At 45.6% G+C, this 21,454-nt stretch overlaps 1 protein-coding gene across 2 annotated transcripts in view; it reads left to right on the forward strand.

The window, feature by feature from the left end:
* The window catches only part of CAMK1D (calcium/calmodulin dependent protein kinase ID), a 238,560-nt gene extending 222,460 nt beyond the window's left edge, over positions 1-16,100 (forward strand). Inside the window, exons 9-11 of one of the 2 annotated variants that reach the window (XM_076353465.1) lie at positions 3,557-3,644; positions 4,227-4,365; positions 8,198-16,100. In XM_076353465.1, the coding sequence (XP_076209580.1) occupies positions 3,557-3,644; positions 4,227-4,365; positions 8,198-8,319 (349 nt within the window). In that variant the 3' untranslated portion in view covers positions 8,320-16,100. The remainder of the gene's footprint in view (positions 1-3,556; positions 3,645-4,226; positions 4,366-8,197) is intronic. The other variant, XM_076353559.1, reaches the window with a different exon arrangement.
* The last annotated feature ends 5,354 nt before the right edge of the window (positions 16,101-21,454 follow it).

Below are 21,454 nucleotides of genomic sequence, written 5' to 3' on the forward strand. Positions count from 1 at the left end.
TCCAGCAAAACACCAACAGCGAATGGATGTTAACATTTCTTTTGTTTTCCTAGAAGTAAAACTATACTATAAACACTATAATGCCATGAGTATTTCATAAAAGTTTGAAGATCCTCCAAGGCAAAATACAGTATAAAAGCAGAGTCCTCATGTTACAGCATTGCTCCGTTAACAGGATAGTTCTTCAGAGGCAGCTTGGAGAGTGATCCCACACCCGGCTTTGGCAGCCAGGGCTGCGTTTTGGGCCACACTGTTCGGCATACCAGCACGTGTTTGAACGGATCCTGCTGCGCTAAATTAGCCCCAGCACTGCTGTTATTTTACTCTGATTAAAAACTAGCATCTGTAAGATGCTAATGCTGCTGAAGAGACCTTAGATGTAGGATGGTTCCCACCACTGCGGTGTTCGAAGGCTTCACAGGGTGTCTGTCCATCCCCTTGTGAAGTATACAAGTACTATTCTGCCTATTTGGGAAACACCCAAATACCAAGACTTTTTCTCTATAAATACAAGAATTGCGTGGTGAACATAGAGTTAGTGGTGGCAGAAGACAGTTTGTAAACTATTGGAACCAGCAGTTTCTTATTGAAACCACCATCATTTCAGAAAATGATCCCTAAACTCAAAAAAAATATATAGCCTGTATTTGAGCTACACGCCCTATGAAAAGTTTCATATAGCAAAAATGCATTTATGAGTCCTTGTGGAGACTGGCAGGAAAGATCTTCTGGAAGAGCTGGCAGGGGTATCATACCCCAAGAACTTGTTCTGCCCATGTTTCCAAAGTAAAAATTTCACAAGTGGGAAACATGATCTGTGCTTATACAGCTTGTTAACAAACTTGTTCATAAAGCAAAATGCTTCATTAGCTTTGGAGGAAAAATGTTCTTTGCAAATGTAAGTAAATTTTCTCTTTGCAGCTTGGTCTTTTTGATCAGTTACTGAACTGATACTTTGGCTTGTAGCTGTCCACATATTAAGTGTTCAGCTTAGTTTTCTTCTGCAGATCTGTAGTATGACAGTCAGTGCTCCCAGCTGGCTGGGGACACAGTGTTGAGGACACCTGCCTTCACCGAGGAGGTGTCCTTGGACAGAGCAGAGTGCTCATGACATTTTGGAGTGACTGTAGGGCCTGTCTGCACCAAAAGGCTGAGCGGGTGCAAGGAGAGCAGACGCAAATCTGCACACGCTTGTGCACCTAAGCTAAGGAGCTGTGCAGGGCAGGCAGTACAACTAGAGTCTTCTCAGGCTGCTGGGTCATCTCTTCATAGAAGTGACCTGGAGGCAGTCAGGGACACTCTGTGTTGTGTTATGTCATTTGGGTCATGTAGGTGTGGCTGTGGCAAAGCTGTAGGAGCTACTTCACATGATGATTTCATGCTAGAGAAATGCAGAAAATGCACTCTATGGTGGGTGCAAGGCCAGGTGGGCTCTGTGTCCATCTGGGAGTATATACTGCATGGGATCCATCACGCTCTGTGATGGGCCTGGCAGTATTGCCTGTGAGGGACAGAGGATGGAACAGCGAACATAATGCTTAACCTAGATGCTGCCTCGCTAAACTTTTAGCTGCCTAGCCCCAGTGGGAAATCCAGACCAACTTGCCTCCCTGTCAGTGGGAGAGGTGATCAGAAGGAATCCTCTTCAGAGGAAGATCTGAAGATCTTCCAGTTCTCAGTCAAACACCTCCCCTTCTCCATCAACAGCATAGGGGCCCAAGTGAGGATGTCAGGTGCCATTTGGGAGCTATGCTTTGCTCATGGTACCAGTTCTTCTGTCTACCTGAGATAGAGGTTATGTGGTCGTGGTGGTCAGCCACGTGCCCGTCCCAGTTGGAGGTGGCTACCCTGAATGGGAACCCTGCTCCTTCCTGGCCATGATCCTGCTGGCTCCAGTACTCTTGAATAACTCAATATAGATCAGCTCAGTTGCAACAGGATGGGATTCGTGGCTCTCCACTTTTGGGAGATGGGGGTTTAGTCCCTCACCTTCCTCCCAAGAGTAAGTAGTTCCTCTCATCTCTTTCACTTCTTGGGTGAGTATTACCAGCAGGAAGGAGGGGAGCAATTTGGAGGACACTTGTCCCAGAGAGCACTTCTTAGATGTGTGGAGTGATCTGGGCAAAATGAATGTCTCTAATTCATGGGACACATAAATGGAAACAGCAGGCTGGGGTATGTAAGCAGAGTTTCATCTTTTAAGAAACACAAAGCAATGCTGCCATTCTGCTGCCTTAGTTGGAAAACAGCGAACAGTTTGGGTACCGCCCTCTAAGAAAGATTTGGACTAGTTGGAGAAAGTCCAGAGAAGCTCACTAGATCAGAGGATTAGAAAATATGAGTTATGAAGAAACAGTGAAGGAATCAGTTTGTTTAGTCTAGAGAAGAGAAGACGGAGAGAAGACATGATAACAGTCTTCAAATATGTGAAAGGATGCTTCAAAGACAAAGGGAATAAACTATTTTCTATGTCTTCTGGGAGATAGTGGGGCACTGAAATAGGTTGCCTGAGGAGTCCCCATCTTTTGGAGATCTTTAAGGACTGATTAGCCAAATATCTGTCAAAATTATTTTGACAGAGCTGGGTTGGAGGGAAGGACTAGATGACCGCTGAGTCCCCCAGACCCTCTGATTATTTTATTGGAGGTCCCCAGGCTGGGAGGCTCTGAGCCTGATGGATTCTTCAATTTCTTATGATTTTTTAATTGCTGATGGACATTGGATTTCTACAATGTGGCTAAAAAATTGATTTCTTAAAATATCACATACAACATAGGAGGCAATCTTTGCTTCCTTGCTTTCACCTATGTTAGATAGCACTAATTATCTCAGCACATGGCCCAACATCAGTTCACTACGGTGCCTACTCTTCCAACAGACCTCATGCCTTGAGGAGTTAATTGAATCAATAAAATTCCCTTGAAATAATTGTGTTTCCCGGAGATTTGAATGTGTCTTTATCTGTTCAAGAAACTGCGCAAGATCAGTTAAATTTTTAGGTTGAGTGTTGTTCAGCTTAAGCTATTTGTGCAGCCTGTGCTGCTGTAGTGAGTGTCCATGTATCTGCTTTACTGTAAATCTACATCAATCATGATGAATGGCTATGTATGTTGCAGGGTGGCAGGAAAATCTCCAGTGCAAACAGAAATCAGACAGGTTGGAGTGGCTCTGGAAGCTGCTGCATGGTTGAGGCTAAAAGTAGTCTCAGCCTGTTGATGTTAAATCTTTAGATGTAAAGAAAAAAAAAGATAGACTGTTTTCATCTAGGGCTGTAATGGTGATAGAAAGCAGCCGTGCACCAACAAAATAAGATCATGCCTCTTTGTAGCTGCCAGACCTACAAGCCTTATCTACGCTTGCTTTTATTGCCCCAGATTTTCCACCACTGCTGCCAGCAGAGACAGCGGTGGGAAGTTTGAGCCCTCATGTGAATGAAATCATCATCACTGCAGGAGCAATCACACCTTGGACCAGCCTTCTCTGTTGAGGAGAAGAAGAAAGAGTATTCAAGGAGAGTAAAAGATCTCTTAAAATTTGTCTTGTCTGTCTCTTTCAGGATCGCTGGTGATACAGCGCTCAACAAAAACATCCACGAGTCGGTCAGCGCTCAGATCCGGAAGAACTTTGCAAAAAGCAAATGGAGAGTAAGTGACCCTCCTCAGGGGTGACACTTGGACACATAGCTCTGCTAACGCAGCGGCCATACGGCCACCCTTTCAGCATGTTAGTGCTTTTGTGTCCCAAAATTTTGGTCAAAATAGTTGGTCCAGTCTTAGGTTACATGGTCTTGTGGGGCCTTTTAAGGAGGATGCTACTAACCAAGAGTATAAATGTAATGATGAGTGTGAGAGATGGGGCTGGGGCTGCTCATGGCTACAGCACCAGCAGTTATATGCAGAGTTGGGGTCAGCGCTGTGCGGGGGACATGAAGCAATGCGGACACCCTGTGTGTTGGTACAGGGAAGGATGTGTCAAATATGACTTTCTTGTAGGCTGCCACATCCCAACTGAGTGCTAGAAGGAATGACGGGGAGCGGGAGCAGGGCAGAAATTCATATGGTTTGATATTGCTGATTCTAGCTTAGAAACTAGAAGTTGGGAAGAGTTTGAAAGATGATGGGCTCATTCACTTCTGACAACTCTGAGCAGCCAGGAGAGGAGCAGAAGTAACCCTTCCACCTCCAGTTTTTTTATTCTTTCTTTCTTTCTTGTTTCCTTTGCTCCAGCAAGCGTTTAATGCCACAGCAGTCGTGCGACACATGAGACGGTTACACCTCGGCAGCAGCCTGGACAGTGCGAGCGCCAGCGTGTCGAGCACCCTCAGCCTCGCCGCGCCACTTCCTGACGCAGCCACACGGAAAGATTGTGAGTAGCCAACATCCCGGGAAAAATCCCGCCGCGGCAGCTGAGCAAATTCGCGTGATCCCCATTTTCTCCTTGACGCCCAGGCTGCAGTCCTCACTGCCAGTAGGTTCGGCTTTGTGCAAGCAGGTGTTTAAAATAAGGACTGAAAAGGGACCGAGGCCTTCATTTTTAGCTGGCCAAAAAAATAACGATTCCATTGGAAAAGTTTATGCACTAAAAAAAGTGAGGTTTTAGCTCGGTGCATTTTTGAGAGAAAAACACTGTTTCTTATGGAGAAAAAGGGCTTTCACTTGGGAAAAAGACCCAGACCCCCACAGCAGAAAAGTTTTGTATTTGGTTGAAAACTGAAAAAGTTTGCTCAAACTGTTTATGTTTGAGTTTCCAGTATTATGATAAGACATTTTTCTGTAAAAATTGGCTTACTTTCCATTTCCATTTTCCATGGAGGAGGCTGATCCTGCCAGTCTGACACAGCTTCCCTCTTCCTGGGCCAAATTAAGCTCCTGTACAAAGAGGCTCATTTGAGCAGGACTCAGGTTCTGTACAACACAACAGGACTTGGCCCGCTGCCTTGTTAGTTATATGCTATAACTGAGATTTGCAAGATGCCCGATGGAGTCAGATGCTTGGGATATATATTTTTTTCTGGATGCCAGGGAAGGAGACATGGCAGTGAAGGGATCATTTGGAAGACAGAAATGCGTCCTTTGCAATGAAGCCTATTTAATTTCTGACTTCTGAGCATTTCTTTTATTTCCTTCTGTCCATCTGTAGAGATTTTTATATCATGAAATGGAGGGATGGGGACTTTACAATTCGAGGAGATTATTTTCAGGTGCGGCACCAAAAAGGAATGCTAATAGCTTACGGTATTGCAAGTCAGTGCTTACTTCACTGGGGACTGAAGTGGTCATTTCTAAACTATACCTCACAGTATTCTGGAACAGAAAGCACCTACTATTCAGGATGGATTTTGGATGGCACTGCTATCTGCCTCTGCCACCCCTGCCTGCCAACCTCTGCTCCTTGACGAGGGCATGCCACCAGCCACAGTCCCCGTGGCTCTGTATGGAAGCTGTGGTTTCTCTTGCTGTCATGAACATGGTTTCCCCCACGGCTGGGGTGGGATCTGCCTTCTGGGCGCTGCGTGAGATGTTTTTCCCAGCCTGTGCTGTGCCTGAACCAGAGGAGAGCCCCTTCCCTCCGCATCCTGGGCCTGATGGGGATTCATGCCCAGTGCCCAGTTTGCAATGCCCAATGCCAAATCCAGCTGCTACTGAAAAAGCATCACTGTGCTCCTGGCACACATCTGGCACCTGCAAAGGAGCAATGCAGTGCTGCCTGGCCGCAAAGCACTTCCAACCATGCACTGGCAATGCAGTGATGTAGAAAACCCCTTACAGGGAAGAAAGACACCTTTATTTTGGTTCCTGCTGCAGTATGGCTAAGCTAGACCCCAGTTAGATCTAGAGCATCTGATGGCATGTTTTGCTGTTAAACTGGTGGGTGATTAATCTCAAATGGTGTTAATTAATAGCATTGAGTAGTCTGAATAGTAATGGAAAAACATCTGTGAACAAGAAGGGTGGGAAGAGAACAAAGTCTCTTTAACCGCTACAGAATCCAGCAGGTCCCTGTACAGAATCCGACCATATTTTGCAGTGGTGGAGAAGTCAGCCAGGATACGAAGGATAAAACCAGATGTGTTAAGATAGGTCAAGCTTTTTCATGTCAGAAATATGAGGCAGAAAAGTGTCAAAAGATTTCCAAGCATCCCAGGTTAAGTCTAGCTTGACAAACAATACAGAAGAGCTTCCCTTCCTCAAAGAAATCAATTAAAGAGTTAGGAGATGCTGGAGCCCCAGAGAACCAGTTGAGGAGAGCCAGCAGCAAATACAAGAAGTGACATTAAGAGGGAGCTGACATATCAAATGCACTCCACCAAATACCTCCTGTTGGGAAAAAGGAAACCTCTGAGGTCTCTGTCCTGCCTCTTTCTTTCTCAGCGGTTTTCTCTGGGGACAGATTTCTTGCACAAGAAAGATCCCATGCAGCAAGTTACATGAAACAGCTGTGCCACAATTACAAAATATAATACTGCCTAATGCTATTAATAGACATTTAATGAGCTCTCCAAATACTTTCAAATGCAGCAATTTCACATCATTGAAGACAATTAAATACAGCCTTCGCCTCAGAGTAGGTTATGTCAGGCTGCATCCTAATTCTGTTCTCTGTATTAGGGCAGAGCAGAGAGGATGCATTAGGCTGGATTATGCTGCCTGTCAGGAAAGTCTAAGTGCATCACTTGGGATTTCTCAAGTATATTGGCCTGATTCTCGGTCCGTGCCTGGTTTATTCTGTTTAGACATGATTGGACTGCCTAGATTAATTACAGGACCTAGATCTCTGTATTTTTAAGGTAATAGATAAATTGCAAGGTGAAGCCAACGTGTCAAATGTTGATACCGCTGGGAAACGGGATGTGGCCGAGTGTAGGTACAGCATAGTCATCCCTGAGGTTGAAATGCCACCTTGAAGCATGGAAAAGTAGTTAAAAGTCATAACAAGCATCAAAAAGATCCTGAGTAGTCAAGGGGCCATATCAAACTCCAGTCCAAGAATATATTAATATAGGTTTCATCCATCCTTTATTCACCAGGCTGGAAAAATGAACTGGATTTCTAATCACTCTAAGCCTGCATCTTGTCAGAGCAAGGTGACCATGCTGGGTCCCTGTTCGGCAGCTTTTCTCGCACCAGAGCTACCTTTGCACATCAGTGCCTACAAGGCTGCCAAACTGCATGCAGAGCTGCACATGCCGGCAAAATCTAGGGATCTCCCCGGTGGGTCTCAGCGGCCACTGGGAGAGGGGTAGTTCATCCATGGAAAGCTCTGGCAAGGATATATTTGATTTCTCTTCATTAATGCTTTCTGTAGAAACTGCTGACGTTGTGCTGGAATAGCAAAATCTTGAATCTGTCATTCAAAACCCAGCCTACTTTGGGTTTTCAGGGGTTATGTTTTGGAGGGTTGTGTTTTTTAAAGCTGTGATGGAGGGTTCACTGGAAGTGGACACTTTCTATAAACATTTTAATTTAGCTAAACCCCCCCATTTTTTTCATAAAAATTATCTGTCAGAAGTCTTTAATTAGTTCAAAAGGAACTGCCTGGGTAAATTTTGGGTCCAGATACTCAACCTACATCAACCTGTGTCTCTTAACTGGAAGTCCTGGAGACATACCAGCAAAACCTGGAGCGACATAAGCTGTCGCTAGAATGATGTCCAAGTCACACAAATTTACAGTCCCTCTAGGTTTACTGGAACTCACCAACGAGTTTGACCCACTGTACTTTTTTGTCAGCAGCTTTGCAGGATGCCTGGGGAAATTTTTTTAGTCCAGGTGCACAGTCTGTTCATTTAGCTAGATGGCCATGATGAGAAGTTTAATCATCTTCAACATGCCCACAAGGAAAATTATTCTGAGCAAGTACAATGCTGGAGGGATTTTTGAATCCCAGAACTCTTTGTTTTCAGCCCCAGAAAAGTGGAATCGGTCTGGTTGAACATGTACCAAAGCTGCACATTTACTCATTGCGACATGCATATGCAGTTGCCAGTGGTGGCAGTAAGCAAACAGCCATGGGCCAGGAGGGCAGAAGATGCCCCGTGGAGGTGCCCAGCCAACCCATCGCTGCAGGAAGAGCAGGAGCGCCTTCTCCAGCTGCAGTCCCCTCCACTCTGTAGCGTGCTACGAAAGAAACACAGCTTTGCCCACAGTCCCGCCTCCAAAAATAACATTTCTAACTCTGTTTCTGGCTTTCCTTTTAGGTATGTCTCCATCCACTCTCTGTAGTTTTGTTTCATCTGCTTCTTCAGGCGTTTCTGCAGTAGGAGGGGACCGAAGACCCAGACCCACCACAGTGACCACAGTGCACACAGGGAGCAAGTGAGAGCCGGGGCGGCGTGGAGCGGGCAGGCGGCTGGGCTGGCAGGGTTCTTCTGCACGATCCCACCCTGCAGTGCACGCTCAGCGAAGGACTAGAAGAAAGAAGATTTTTTATGGCCATATTTTATACTGCAATTCTGAAATGTTTCATTTATCACAAACTGCAATGACTCCAGGGGGAATGGATCTAACAGTCTCTGGTGCTGTACATATATATACATATATATAAATATATATATATATGTGAGTCTAGCAATGTTCTAACTAATGAACACTCATTCTTTTCCCCAGTGAATTACTCTTTTCTCAGTGTAGGTAACAGTATATGTTGTATTTTTTTTCCATTAACTACGAACATCTCAACTGGATTATTTAAATAGAGATACTTTTCTGAGCATTATTTTTTTTTTCTTTTAAAAATTACTTCCAGTAATGTCCCTCCTTCCAGTTTGCTGGGGGATAGGCTATTTCTGTAGGTAGGAATCAACATTAACTTTGCAACACGGGAGGATTTCAATAGCATGCCATTTCTCGCTCCTCAAATTGGACTGCAAGTCTGCCTGGCTTTAGCAGAGCCGTTACTGCTCAGATTAAGAAACTGCTGCTTTCCCTCCCCTCCTCCTCCTTGAAAGCCATGGCAAGAGTTAAATTGCCACCAGCTGGGAGTCAGCTCATCCTTGGCCTTATTCCTGTAGTGCTGGGGATCTGCAGCACCCTTGTTTCAGAGGAGAGGCAGGTACACGGTGCTGGTCAGGAGCCAACCAGAGCTGAGCAAATGAAATGAAAGAGCACGGTCTCATCCTGCAGCTCTTATCTCCTTCGAGTCGCTGTGTGTTACAGGCAGAGTGAAAGGAAAGGAAGACACAGGGCCAGGAATCATAGTCCTCCTCTGGCACTGACTTGCTGTGCTGCCCTCGAGCAAGACATTGAATCCACCAGCCTGGTAAATTCACCTGGCCTCTGGCACGGGGTGCATCCAGCCCAAGGGGTCCGTGCCAGAGATGCTGAGTACCTGCAGCTCCTCGGGGCTTTGCCTGGCGTTGCTGATGCTCAGCACCTCCCAGAGTGGCCAAAACCGAGTACCAGAAACCAAATAGAAAAGTTTGGGCCTTAATCTCTGCGTGCCTGGGTTTCACCCCCGGGGAGAGGGGTGATGTTTGCACCCCTCTGTGAAGCACTGGCAGGTTCTTGGGTGCAAAGTGCAGGATCTGGTGTAGCGTTGCTCCATCACGCTTAGCTCTGGCAGAGGGCTGGCGAGGAACACTGAGCTAGAAAAGTGGGGCCTCGCCAAAAAGCACAGGCACACTCAGGGGCAGTGGTAGCACTGCCTCCCTTCCCCTCCTCCCCAGAAGCTCATGTACAAGAGCAAACTCAATTTCCCCATTTTTTTAATTACTAAATACATGCCCTTCCCAAGTGCCGTGTGCTGGTGCATCATTTGGGAACAGCCACCGTGACTGTTGTGCAGCCGTGCATTAAAGCAGCTTGAACAGAGAGAAGAGCAAATCTGCCCAGATTTGCTGAAGGGCTCCGGGTTACTTCTACGCCATTCCCAGCTGTGATTTTCCTTCGAGGAGGAGAGAAGGGAGGCGGGCGGCAGAGGCAGGCACCCTTCCCTGGCCGCTGCGAGCCTCTCGCACCCCAGACAGGTCCGTCCCAGCCAGAGGCAGAAGCTATTCCCCACGGCGTGATCTATTGCCACTCTCGCCTCATTTATCCTGCACAAGAAATTGTGAAAGCCAGTCACAGACACAGCTGAATGTATCAGGCAATAGTGACCGTGCTGGGAAAAACCATAAGAGATGTATTTTTCATTGAGACTTCAAAATCCTGCTTCAGCTTCAGTCGGTTGGCTTCAACTGTTGGAGCCAGGATTTCATCCATCATACTTTGAGTGCTAAAAGCTGGAAAAGCAGGTGGCAGTGAGCGCTGACTCTGTTTGAAATAGCCACTCCTTTGGTGGCACTTAAAGCTGGTGCACCCGATAGATCTCTAGTTTCCTCGATATTAAGCTGCCTCCCGTTTTCGGAGGGCTGTGGCACATCTGAGTGAGGTCCTGGGACCCCCCGCTGCCCCCCATCGTGTTGCAGCTGGCATTCATGCTCATGCAGAAAGGCTTCAACTTCTTATTTTAGGAAAGATGCCAGATATTGGTCTCTTGAGGGTTGGTAGCAAAGCTCCATATAATTTCCCTGGTGAGGACTTGTGACCGAGATTTGGGCAGACCAAAGGGCAGGGAATCTCCTTGCTGCAAGTCACGCTCCTGTCCCCATCCCCTGGCCATTGCCAACATATACTCCTGCCCCATTGACAAAGTGTAAGAAGAGCTTTATTGGCATTTGCCCTCGGAACTCTTTATGTCTTGCTGCAGAGGTTTCTGAAAATGAGTATAATACAATTTAAACTCATTCTAAGTCCACTTTATTTTGCCAGCCTGAGTAAGGAAGCTTTAGTTTAGGAGAGACTCCTACCCCAAGAAATTCAGGTTATTTTGAACCCCCATGATTTCATAAGCACAGCTGGCCCTATTCTGCTCCAGTTGCAGGGATGTGAATAGGCAGTCTACTGGTTTGGCACCAGTGGAGTTCCCCATGTTTACACATGTGCAACCAAAAGCAGGATTTGGTTAGGGAATATTTTTGTCTTTGTGGAGTGGTTTTAAAAGTTAGGGCTCAAGTGTTCCCTCTTTGCCTTCTCTTCTGAAACCTGAGGTCTGGTTTGAACTTGATGTAGTTGCTGAGGCCACTAATCAAAATACAGCATCCAAACGTATCTTGCAGAAAAAAAGAAAAGCAAATGGATTTCCATCTGCGAAACAAAGAGCAGTGATGGGAGCAAAGGCAGACATGCTGTCCTGCAGCTGGTGGGGGAGGTCCCATACGCTGGCTGCCCCTGCTTGCTGGATGCTTTCTGTGTTTTTTGTTGGGAGGGGTATTCTTTCCTTCCACACTTGGAATTAGGGTGATTTATTTTCCTTCCTGCAAGTAGTATTCTGCCATAGTTGTGTAATTTATTGTCATTCTCTTTGGCTTGCTATCAACTGCTGGGATCTTAAGACAAGAAACAGAAGCACTTAAAAGCAAAATTGTTTCTTTCTGCTACACCTTTGGGTGGTGGGAAGCTCTTCTTTTGTATGAGTGAAACACAGCTGGAGACCTGACTGAGGTCCACCAAATGCTTAGAGATCTCTCCGATCATTGAGTCCTGAAGTATCTCTCGGTTAAAACTTCTCAGTTTAAGTCTGGGTAAATCTGTTAACTGGGATGACTTACCGAGGCCAGAGTTATGGAGTGGGCTGGAGCCGTTTGCCCCTTGGCAGCACAGCCTGGTACGGCAAACACTCTGGCATGGCTTGCCGGGGATGCTCCAGTGCTGTTGCGTGTCCTTCCCCTGCCCCAATCCACCTCTGCTCAGCCACTCTCACATGTGAATGCAAAGCCAGGAGTAAATAATGTGTGCATGTGGGGAAAGGGCTAATAGCCCCAAAGGAGAAGATTCAAAATAAATTCCCAACTGGCCTTGCCATGAAGGAGCAGGTAGAAAAATCCCTCTGGGCTCTTTCCCAATGGACCGTCCTACTAAACAACATGTGATTTGCTCCTCATATGAGGACTTCAGGCTGGACTCACCTGTCTGTTACCCTTTTCTGCTTTACTTTACTGGCACTGATGTGTTTTTTCCTTTGTAACTTGTTTTCCTCAGCTCCTTCCCCTTCTTTTTCTTTGCTTGCAGCTTTGATTGTTGATTTTTACCTCCAGAGTCACAGAGGCCATCTCTGATGCCAACAGCAGTGCTCTTGCTGGGAAAACAAAAACAAATCCAGAAAACCTCCAGCTGGCCCCTTAGCCTGCAGAAGAAGTTGTGAGGACAGGCTGCCTGTGAACTCTGCGAGCTGAAAGTCAGTATTGCAGCGGCAGGGGCTTCCGCCGCTGATTTTGCATGTGACTTCATCCCCAGTGCATCCTAACTTTCTGCTGGATCACCCCTTCTGCAGCACAAAATGGCTATTGGCCCCACGGCACGGCTAGTGGGGAAGTAGGAGTGCGGGGAGAACCTGGCAGTGATGCTTTCCTGAGACTGTGTTACTCTGCTGGTGACGTGTCTTCTGTCCTGGTTGCTATTGTACAGGTGCCATTATAGTAGTGGGTGCAGGAAAAAAAGTAGGATTTTACTTAATGCCTTGTGTGTCTGTTATGGTTGTGGTGCTGAAATAAAACCAAGCGATGATAGAGGTTTGCTCCTGATATGAATCAAACCACAAAAAGGGGTGTCAGCCCACTGGTAGACATCTCCATGTAGTTCTGCAGTAGGCATTGGATAGGGGTTTCTGCTGTGCATGTGTCCTGCATACCTCCATGGCTATTGACAATATTTTTTCTATAACCAGCCTCCTTCTTCTGGGCCCCTGCCCGGCCCTGAGGGACTTCGGGACTTGTCCAAAGCTTTTCCCAGACCCGGGAGCCAACACAGGCCCTGACCTCTGGCTTTTCTCCCCAAAACCACTGCAAACCAGAGCACAGACCTCCAGGGTGCCCCAGAAATGCAGTGGCAGCTGGCCCTGAGGCTGCCCCTTCCTTAAGTGTGACCCTATTTTTAGTGAAACAAGCACCCAGGGAAAGCCAGATAGCTTTCAGCCGTTGGTGAGCAGGGGGAATATTGTTCTTCGATGTGAACTTGGCATTAACTAGATCAGATATAGGGAAACCTGTGCTATTATTTCCCCTGTGATAACAGCTCCAGCCCTGAGCAGTGCTGGGTGAGGACTGCATAAAAACACCAGACTGACTTTGCCAACAAGCTCATGCGGACTGTAGCCTGTTGCTTTTGCTCTCTCCAAAGAGTCAGGGGATTTATCTACTGGCAAAATAACAGTTTCTAGACTGAGCCCCGAGGTACAGAAGTATCATCCTTTCAGCATGTGGAAATTCTCATTTAATGGGATTACGTGCATTCTTGCTCCCATGCGTATTTATCCATCTGAATTGGGGCCTGAATGCATCCCAGAAATTATTCATGGGAAGGGAGTTTTGCCTTCGTTATCATGCTTATTTGCACCAGAAACTTGATGCTAAGAATTACACTCATTCAAGCAAAGAGCAGAAACACACATGGAGACTACAGCATCCAAAGAAAACAGCATCAAAACCAAACGTGGAGGATTAGTTGGCAAATTACTGTGAGCAATGGCTGAGTGAGGAAATGGCAACCTGCTCACAAACATTGCACGAACAGAGTTTCCCCTAGTAAATTAGTCATTCCAGATTTCTTGCCCAGCAGCAAGTTTACACAATCCCTTGCATTTTTCCCCACATCCCTGCAGCTGGGTCCTGCCTTCCCATCCTGTCCGCCAGGGTGGCCCGGTCTCCGTGACACGTGTGTGTGTGTGTGTGCGTGTGTGCACGTGTGTGTGTGTGTGTGTGTTGCGGCCCCAGGGATCACAGATCCTACCGGTGGGAGATCAGGAGTTGGTTCAGGTTTTTTGGTCCGACTTTGTGTGGTTGGGTCAAAGCTGTGTAAATAGCGTTTGTAACAGAGGATAAAGGCTCTTTATCCCAGACTCTGATTTTCAAGACCCCTTCTCCACCATGAACCGTGCCACTGATCTGTCCAGTTAGCTATTTTTTTCCTCCTCTTCATAAATGATAAGGTCAGAAGAGCGGCTCTTACATTTTTCCATGTTCCAGAGTGGAATCAGGGCATGTACGCTCGTAAGCATTGTGAAAAAACACTGCTGAACTAATGATGACATCAGATGTCAAATAAATGCATGATACTGCACTGCATGTATTAAACTGCTGTTCACTGTTTCTGTATTTCCCAAGCCTTTTGTTTATGCACATTCAACCCAACCTTTTCTTCGAGGGGTTTACTTCTATGTTTTGCTTTTAAATGACTCAATGTATCTGTAACTCAAAATCCATCGTTAAGTTTGAGTAAATGCAAAAGTTGATGTTTTGTAAACAAGATACTGCAAAGCCTGGTAATGTATTTTGTCTTTCTGTTGAATGCTCTGCAGCATGTACAGGAAGAGTCACCATCCAGAGCAGCTTAAAACTATGCAGCAGTCATGTACACACACCTAGAAACAGGGAGTCAGGGAGGGGGGGGGTGTCCCTTTTTTAATACAATGCTTAAAAATTTGATCTGCATCAAAAATTCCTTCCCTGGGTTGCTAACACTCAGGACTACCAAGAAGCATGTTGGTGTGTCTGGTTTTTATTTTTTTTCATTTGGATCGTTTTTCTTAGTCAAAACTTAGACTGGTTCACTCAATACTTAGTATTTTTCTCTTCCTGCAAGATATTTCTTTCTCACCTGTTGCAGAACAAACTGCATTTTGGGGACCAAGATGCTGCGATTATTTACCTGCACAAAACAGGGCAGAGAGCTGAGCTAATTATCCTATCCTTTCCAAAGCATCACCACCTAAATCCTAGTATTTAATCCTTGAACCGCCATGTAGTACCACCATTTATCTGCAGAAGAGTTTGGTGTGGTACTTTTCCTTCTTCCACATGGAAATCATGCTCTTGCCTTCTCTTCCCTTAATCATTGACCCATTTTCATTTGTGCTGGTCTTTCTAAGGCAGGGCAGGGTGCAGCTTGGCCACATGGTACTTTTAGTACCTCCAGCCCAATCCTCTTGTGGGCATCGGCAGGGCAATGGTCCCAGCTCCTGAGCAGTTGCTGCATTAGTGTGGAAGATGTTCAAGTTCCCAATACTCCACAGAGAGCCATCTGAAAGGGCTGGGAAATTGCTCTGGGCTCCTGGTAAGGGCATGCCAAGCAGCGGGGCTGGAAAGAAAGCACCATGCCGGTGGCATAGGGAGCAAGTATCAGTCCTTGTCAATTATGCAAGGGACTGCTCCGTGGTGGCTGAAAGCACCAAGAAGTCTTGAGCCCACCTTCAAGGCTGGTGCTCAGGCAGGATGCTGTGCCATTGCTGAAGCGCTACATGGCAGCGTAAAAAAATCATCATTAATAATGTTTGTAAATCAGCCTGAGTTCAGATTGCAGAGGCAGCACGTGGTGCAAGGCTCCATGAGGAAGTGGACATGCGCTGTGGTTCCTAGTGGGTGGGAGCTCTTAGGGGGATGCTTAGGGTAGCTCCAAGCTTTTCCATCTCTCCTCTGCATCCCCTGAGCCCAGCATGGCATCACACATGCTATGTCTTACTAGATCAAGCTGTAGCATGACCCCCAAAGTGAAGAGCGTGGAAGGTTGTAGCTCAGTGGGAGATACGGTGTGACTCGTGTTTCTGGTCAACACAACGTCAGCATCCTGTTGTACATTGGCCTCTAGTTGAGAAACAGCATTTTGGTCAGTTTGGGCCTTTTTTTAGGTAGATATTTTATTTGGGTCAGCAAACAATGAAAAAAAGCCCAGTCTGCCCAGTCTAGTGACTCCCTAAATATCCCCAACTGCAAAACATCTCTCGGTTGACTTTTAATGAAAATGCAAGCATGTTTTCTACAAAGGCTTAAATCTTAATCAAGGAATGTCAGTGTGCCTAATATTGCAGGTCTTGTGATTGATACAAGTTCATAACAGCATCCATGTCCAAACAGACGGGAGAATGTGTATTTACTCCATGCATGTATTAAGGCATTGCAAAAGTTTTATCTGCATAATGAGTTTGCAATACTGCAAATTGTTGATGGGGCTACGTCGCAAGTGGTTCTCTGCCTTGACAATCATGTATACATATCGAGATTTCTATCATAATGACAATTTAAAGGGATGACTAATTGTTTTCCTCCAATAAATCCAATTAAATCACCCTGATGTGAAGTCTGATGGTTTTTGAGTGCATGAGTCTCCACCCACGTGCAAGAAAGGGAGTGAATAATTTCTATGGCTGCTCCACTGCTCCGTTGTGTTTTATGCAATGACGTCCCTTTATGTCCCAAAGGAGGATAGTGAGATTTTTTTCCTCCCCAGTTCACTCCATAGGGAAATGGATAGAAAGGATGATTTGTCCTTCAGGTGTTTCCTAAAGCTGCCATTGGAAGTGCTGCTGACTGGCAACATATGGAGACATGGCTGTCTCCTGGGGGTTGAGAATATCTGTGCGGGGCTGGGTAGAGGAGATGCAGTTGTTGGAGACTGCTGCCCCTTTGAGCTGGTGCTGGTGATTTACACAGCCTGTGGTGGGAATCCTGAAAGGAGATGTGATTGTTGCTAGTGTTTCTGAGTCCCTTTGCAGTCAGCAGTGGGCTCCAAAGGCTGTTGTGTGAGCTCCATCATTGGCTTCCTTTTCCTCCAGACCGCGTTCCCGCTTTGTGTTATGACTTGCTTTTTTTTTTTATTCCCCCCTTATTCTTAATTTTCCCCACTTTTCATAAAATCATAGAATCATTAAGGTTGGAAGAGACCTCTAAGATCATTGAGTCCAACCGTCATTTTTTTTCTGCTTTTCTGGCTTTCACTCACTGGCACACAAGAATTCCTTCCCCTTTAAAAATAGCTGGCAAAATCACTACGACAAGCGTTGTTGGGCACCCAGCAGGAAGGTGGGCCCATGCTTGAAGTCGAAGCCAGGTGGTTTTAGACATCTGGTTCAATAACAGAGCCGAAATGAATGGCAGTGATAATGGCCGACTCATAGCAATATAAAGAGAAAGGCAAATTACTTAAATAGCTTTTATATTGTGAATGAACAACCACCAGAACGAATGTGATTACTATTTCAAAGCTGTGGTATGTAACTGTGGCCACAGAACTAGGATTAGATGCTGGACTGTACCAGGAGAGACGAGATGACCTCCCATTTGTGCTCCCAGGCACATCCATGGGAAGTTACATCTTTGGAAAAGTTCATCCATGTACAAAAATGGTGGCAGGGAGTGGGATAGAGGTGGAGGGTGACACTGAGGCATACACACATGATTTGCAGTGTCAGGAGGAGCAGCAGATCCTGTAGATAGACTCCACAGTATTCCCATGTGTGACAAGCCTGAACTCTGACCATCCCTTCATATTCAGGACCACACTCCCACCTCTGTAAGTTAGCTCTCCTGGTTTGGCTCAAATTCTGCAGAGTTATGGTAGTTGAAGGCCTATCCCGCATTTCACCATGAAATGAAAATCTCAGCCAGAAAAACCTTCTTCCCATGTCTTGGTTTTAAAATCATGGGTTCCTCTGTAGGCTCAGTGGTCACCCAGTGTGCACTAAGATTTTCCTAGCTCCCAGTGAGACAGGGCAGAAGATCACCACAAGGCCACTGAAATCTTCATGCTATAAGATGGGCTCTTGATGTCATGTCAGTATTTACTTGATCTTCGTGCGTTTTCTTCACTGTTACGGGCTCAGCAACAAATTCTTGGCTGTTTGAAACAAATGAGATAAAATGTCAGTACAGAGAAGCCAAAGGGACAAGACCGAGATGGGGCTATAGAAAATATTATGCTTGCAACCTTGCCAAGATCCACAGCCATGTTTGCACTGGAGGGAAGGGGACTGTCCTTATTTTGAAGGCTTTCTGAGTGTTGGTATGCACTGAGGGTCTGGCTTATGCTATACATCAGCCCTTCTTCATGTTATACCAAGTTCATTTCTCACTCCTCTGGTCTTCAGCACTGTCCCTCAGCAGAACCAGGGCTCCAATGGGCATCGCTAGGCTATGGGCAGCTCTTCTTTCGCAGTCAAGAGGAGTTTTGCATGAGCGATATCTGTTGAAGCAGAGTATGTTGAGGTGCCCAACTTTGAAGACCATCCAACCTGAAGCAGGGATGGATCCCCTGTGGTTCAGGGCCCCCACGGCCAGGTGATGCTGAGGAGGAGACATTCTGCAAAGGGCTTTCAGCCACAGCACTTGTTTCCTTGTAGTGTAGACAGTCCTACCCTTTCTCTGGTTATGCCTACACTGAATTTCATCCTTAAGGCCAAACCTACCTTTTAGCTTGTCTGTGCATCCACAAAACCATACTTTCAGGTATGGGCTTCTGAGGATCCCTTTGGGGACTCAACGAAGAGAGAACATGGGCCTGCACTGCCCCAGAGCAATCCCAGGACTCTGTAAGCTGCTGTAGGGGCAAGGGGACATGCTGTTCCATCACATTATGCTTCCTCCCAGCTCTGGACATCCCTCAGAGAGAAGGTCCACCTTCATCACTGTGGGTATGTGCCCTGCCCAGCACATCTGAGTCCTTGTTTTGGTGGGGCCTCTCAACAATGCTGAATTACTGTGATGATAACCATTTTTTATAACTCTGGGGGTGGGTAAGAAGGACCATCTGGATCAGCACTGCAAGTATTCAACTGAGTATTTCCAGATTGTTTGGCGTTTGGGCTTTCTGGATTACACTGGGATAAATTCCTGACTTCCAAACTCTGTTTACTTATCCTGAATTCAAAAGTTTCTTTTCTTTTTTCATCTTTGGTTTTTTTCTTTTTACGATTGCAATATTCTGATAAAGTTAGAGTCAATTAATGGTTTGTTTACCTTCTTCATAAAAGTCTTTTGTTTAGGGAAATTAATAATAATAATAATAATAATAGAGCTGAGCGGCAATTTGTCATTCCCATCGAACTCATGAGCTTTGTGCTTTCTTTGGCGCCATATAGACTCTTGTATGTTTTTCATTTTCTTTCTTTGTGGCAGAAGTAAGAGCTGCGTTCACATCCCTGCCTCAGCTTGCAGTCTAGCAGTGACCAGAAATGCATAATAAATCTCAAACAAATACTTCTTTTTGTTGGAGGCCAGCTGGGCAGGTACCCTCCATACCGAAGAGTCACATATCACGTTTATTGCAGAGCTACTTCAGGTTTGCATTTGCTCAAAGTAGCATCTGAAATGTAACTTTCCCTCCCAGTCCCTGATCCACTGCAGCTCAAAGTAGCACCTAAGTGGATCACATCCCTGATCCACCACAGGGAAAAACTGTGCCACCAAAGTTATAATCATGGTGAGCCCATACTGACCTTCAATGGGAGTTGATGGATAAGCTCCTGTCTCAATAGATAGAACACAGGTACATGATGGACACACACTGGAGTTGTTATATATGTAATACAATACAGTGTAATGTATTGTTGTATGGTATTGCATTGCATTGCATTGCATTGCATCGCATTGTATTATATTATATTATTACATTACATTACATTACATTGCATTACATTACATGACATTACAATAATGTCTCTGCCAGACACAAAGCAGAGGGACAGCATGGCATAAACTGAAGGTTTGGGACTAGACTACAGAGAGAAATAAGCCTTTTCAGTACTAAATGGCAGGATTTTATCGTGTATTTCAAGTGAGGAAAGAAGAAAGAACAAGCTTTCAGGTACTTTTCGGTCACAAAATCTGGAGAGGGAAATCAGCTATGATCAGGCTAGGGCTGAATTCTTAAGACAATGTTTAACTTCACTGCCACCAAACGTGTCAACATCAGAGTCCACGGCTGAGTCAACTGACAATTGCTGTGGAGGGCCATGTTGAGGGACTTCCAACTCCTCTTTCCTCCTGAAGTATTTGTAGTACTTACATGCCCATTCCTGATGTGCTTTTCAGGGATGTCAAGACAGAACCACAGAATGGTTGAGGTTAATAAGGACCTCTTGGACATCATCTAGTCCAACCCCCTTGCTCAAGCAGGGTCACCTAGAGCAGGTTTCCAGGACCATGTCCAGACGGCTTTTGAATATCTCCAAGGATGGAGACTCTACCACCTCTAAAGTCATGGGCTTCACTAGCCCGGGGCGACAGACTGCAGCATTGACCAAGCCTTCACTAACAAGTCCAGATAACATACAAGTTAGCTAAAGAACCCTAGGAACAAAGGAAGAATTCAGATTTTGCTTTCAAGCTTCACCCTCTGTTTTCCTTCCTTTATTCCTCCTTTTTTTCCTACTTTTATTTTACGGTTGGACTCGATCTTAAAGGTCTCTTCCAACCTAAATGTTTCTATGATTCTATTCCACAGAGAAGATGAGTGTGCAAATATATGTTGATAAGGTCAGTAGTCTAAATGTTTTCCTGGAGGACAACTCGCCATGATGATGGCCAGAGGATCATTTGGGGTAGAAAAGTCACATATGCAGCAGGTGCCATATGCTTGAGTTTACCAATGGTTCACATTAAATCTATGGACAGAACCGACTGTTCAGGAATTCCACTGGAAGAAAGACAAAGACCTTCAAGAAAAAGCCAACAGCTGTGATGAAGAAGGATTTGTTAGCAGGACACCTGGGGCCTTTACTTATCTGAGCAAAGGAGGTGGTGACAGACCAACGAGATGATTTATCTCCAAATGTGGCTGAACAGATGGACAGGTTGCAGACAGGATGCACGTCATGCAGACACCCATGCCTGGAAGTCACCTCGCCCAGGGCTACATACAGCCACCGCATGTGGCCGGGGAGGGCTGTTTGGCTGTACACTCAGGCAATGCTCCCCAGCAGGCTGACTGACCTGTACCAGGCTGTGCCCATCACCACTAAGTTGGTTGTAATAAGATGAGCTGGGAACCTCAGCTGGAAAGTATTTCATTCTTTAAATTCTCCTGTGGCAATATTAATACAGTAATTCTGTTTAGCATCAGCCTCATAACTTGTTTTGATTATCTATGGCCTTATGGTGGTGATTTAAACTTAATGATTTATTGATTCAGTCTTAATTGGGTCCTGAACTGGGTCACTGCATCACTCTATCTTTAATTGCTTTAATGAAAGTCTAGCAAATTAGGCTGGTAATATGATTGCTTAGAGGGATTTTTGCCTGTTCATGCTTCTTAATGAAATCCAGAAAAAGTGAAAAAAGGAATGAGCTTATCCTACTGAATTGCCACTTGTATCATGGAGTCTGAGTGAAACTCAGAAAATCAGTCTGCAGTGCTCTTGGCTCTTCCTCCAAATACACGTCCTCAGAAAGAGAAAACTTAGCACATCAGCAAACAACCCCACAGAAGAGGAATGGATGGAAGAAAATGGTAAAATGTGAAGCTAAAACCTGGGTTGCAGTCTCTGCTTTTCAGACTTCCTTTGACTTTGCATGCAAGTCATTTAGGAGAAGACCTAAAAACCTACTTAGATCCCAAAAGTGAACTTCAGCCCAGTGGCTAGAGCACACCCTGAGAATTCCTCCTGTTCTGGGAGCCCAAATCTCTGTGTTTTTTGAGGTCTTTCATCGTGT

This window comes from Aptenodytes patagonicus, chromosome 1 (genome assembly GCF_965638725.1).
Source record: "Aptenodytes patagonicus chromosome 1, bAptPat1.pri.cur, whole genome shotgun sequence".
Lineage (NCBI taxonomy): Eukaryota > Metazoa > Chordata > Aves > Sphenisciformes > Spheniscidae > Aptenodytes > Aptenodytes patagonicus.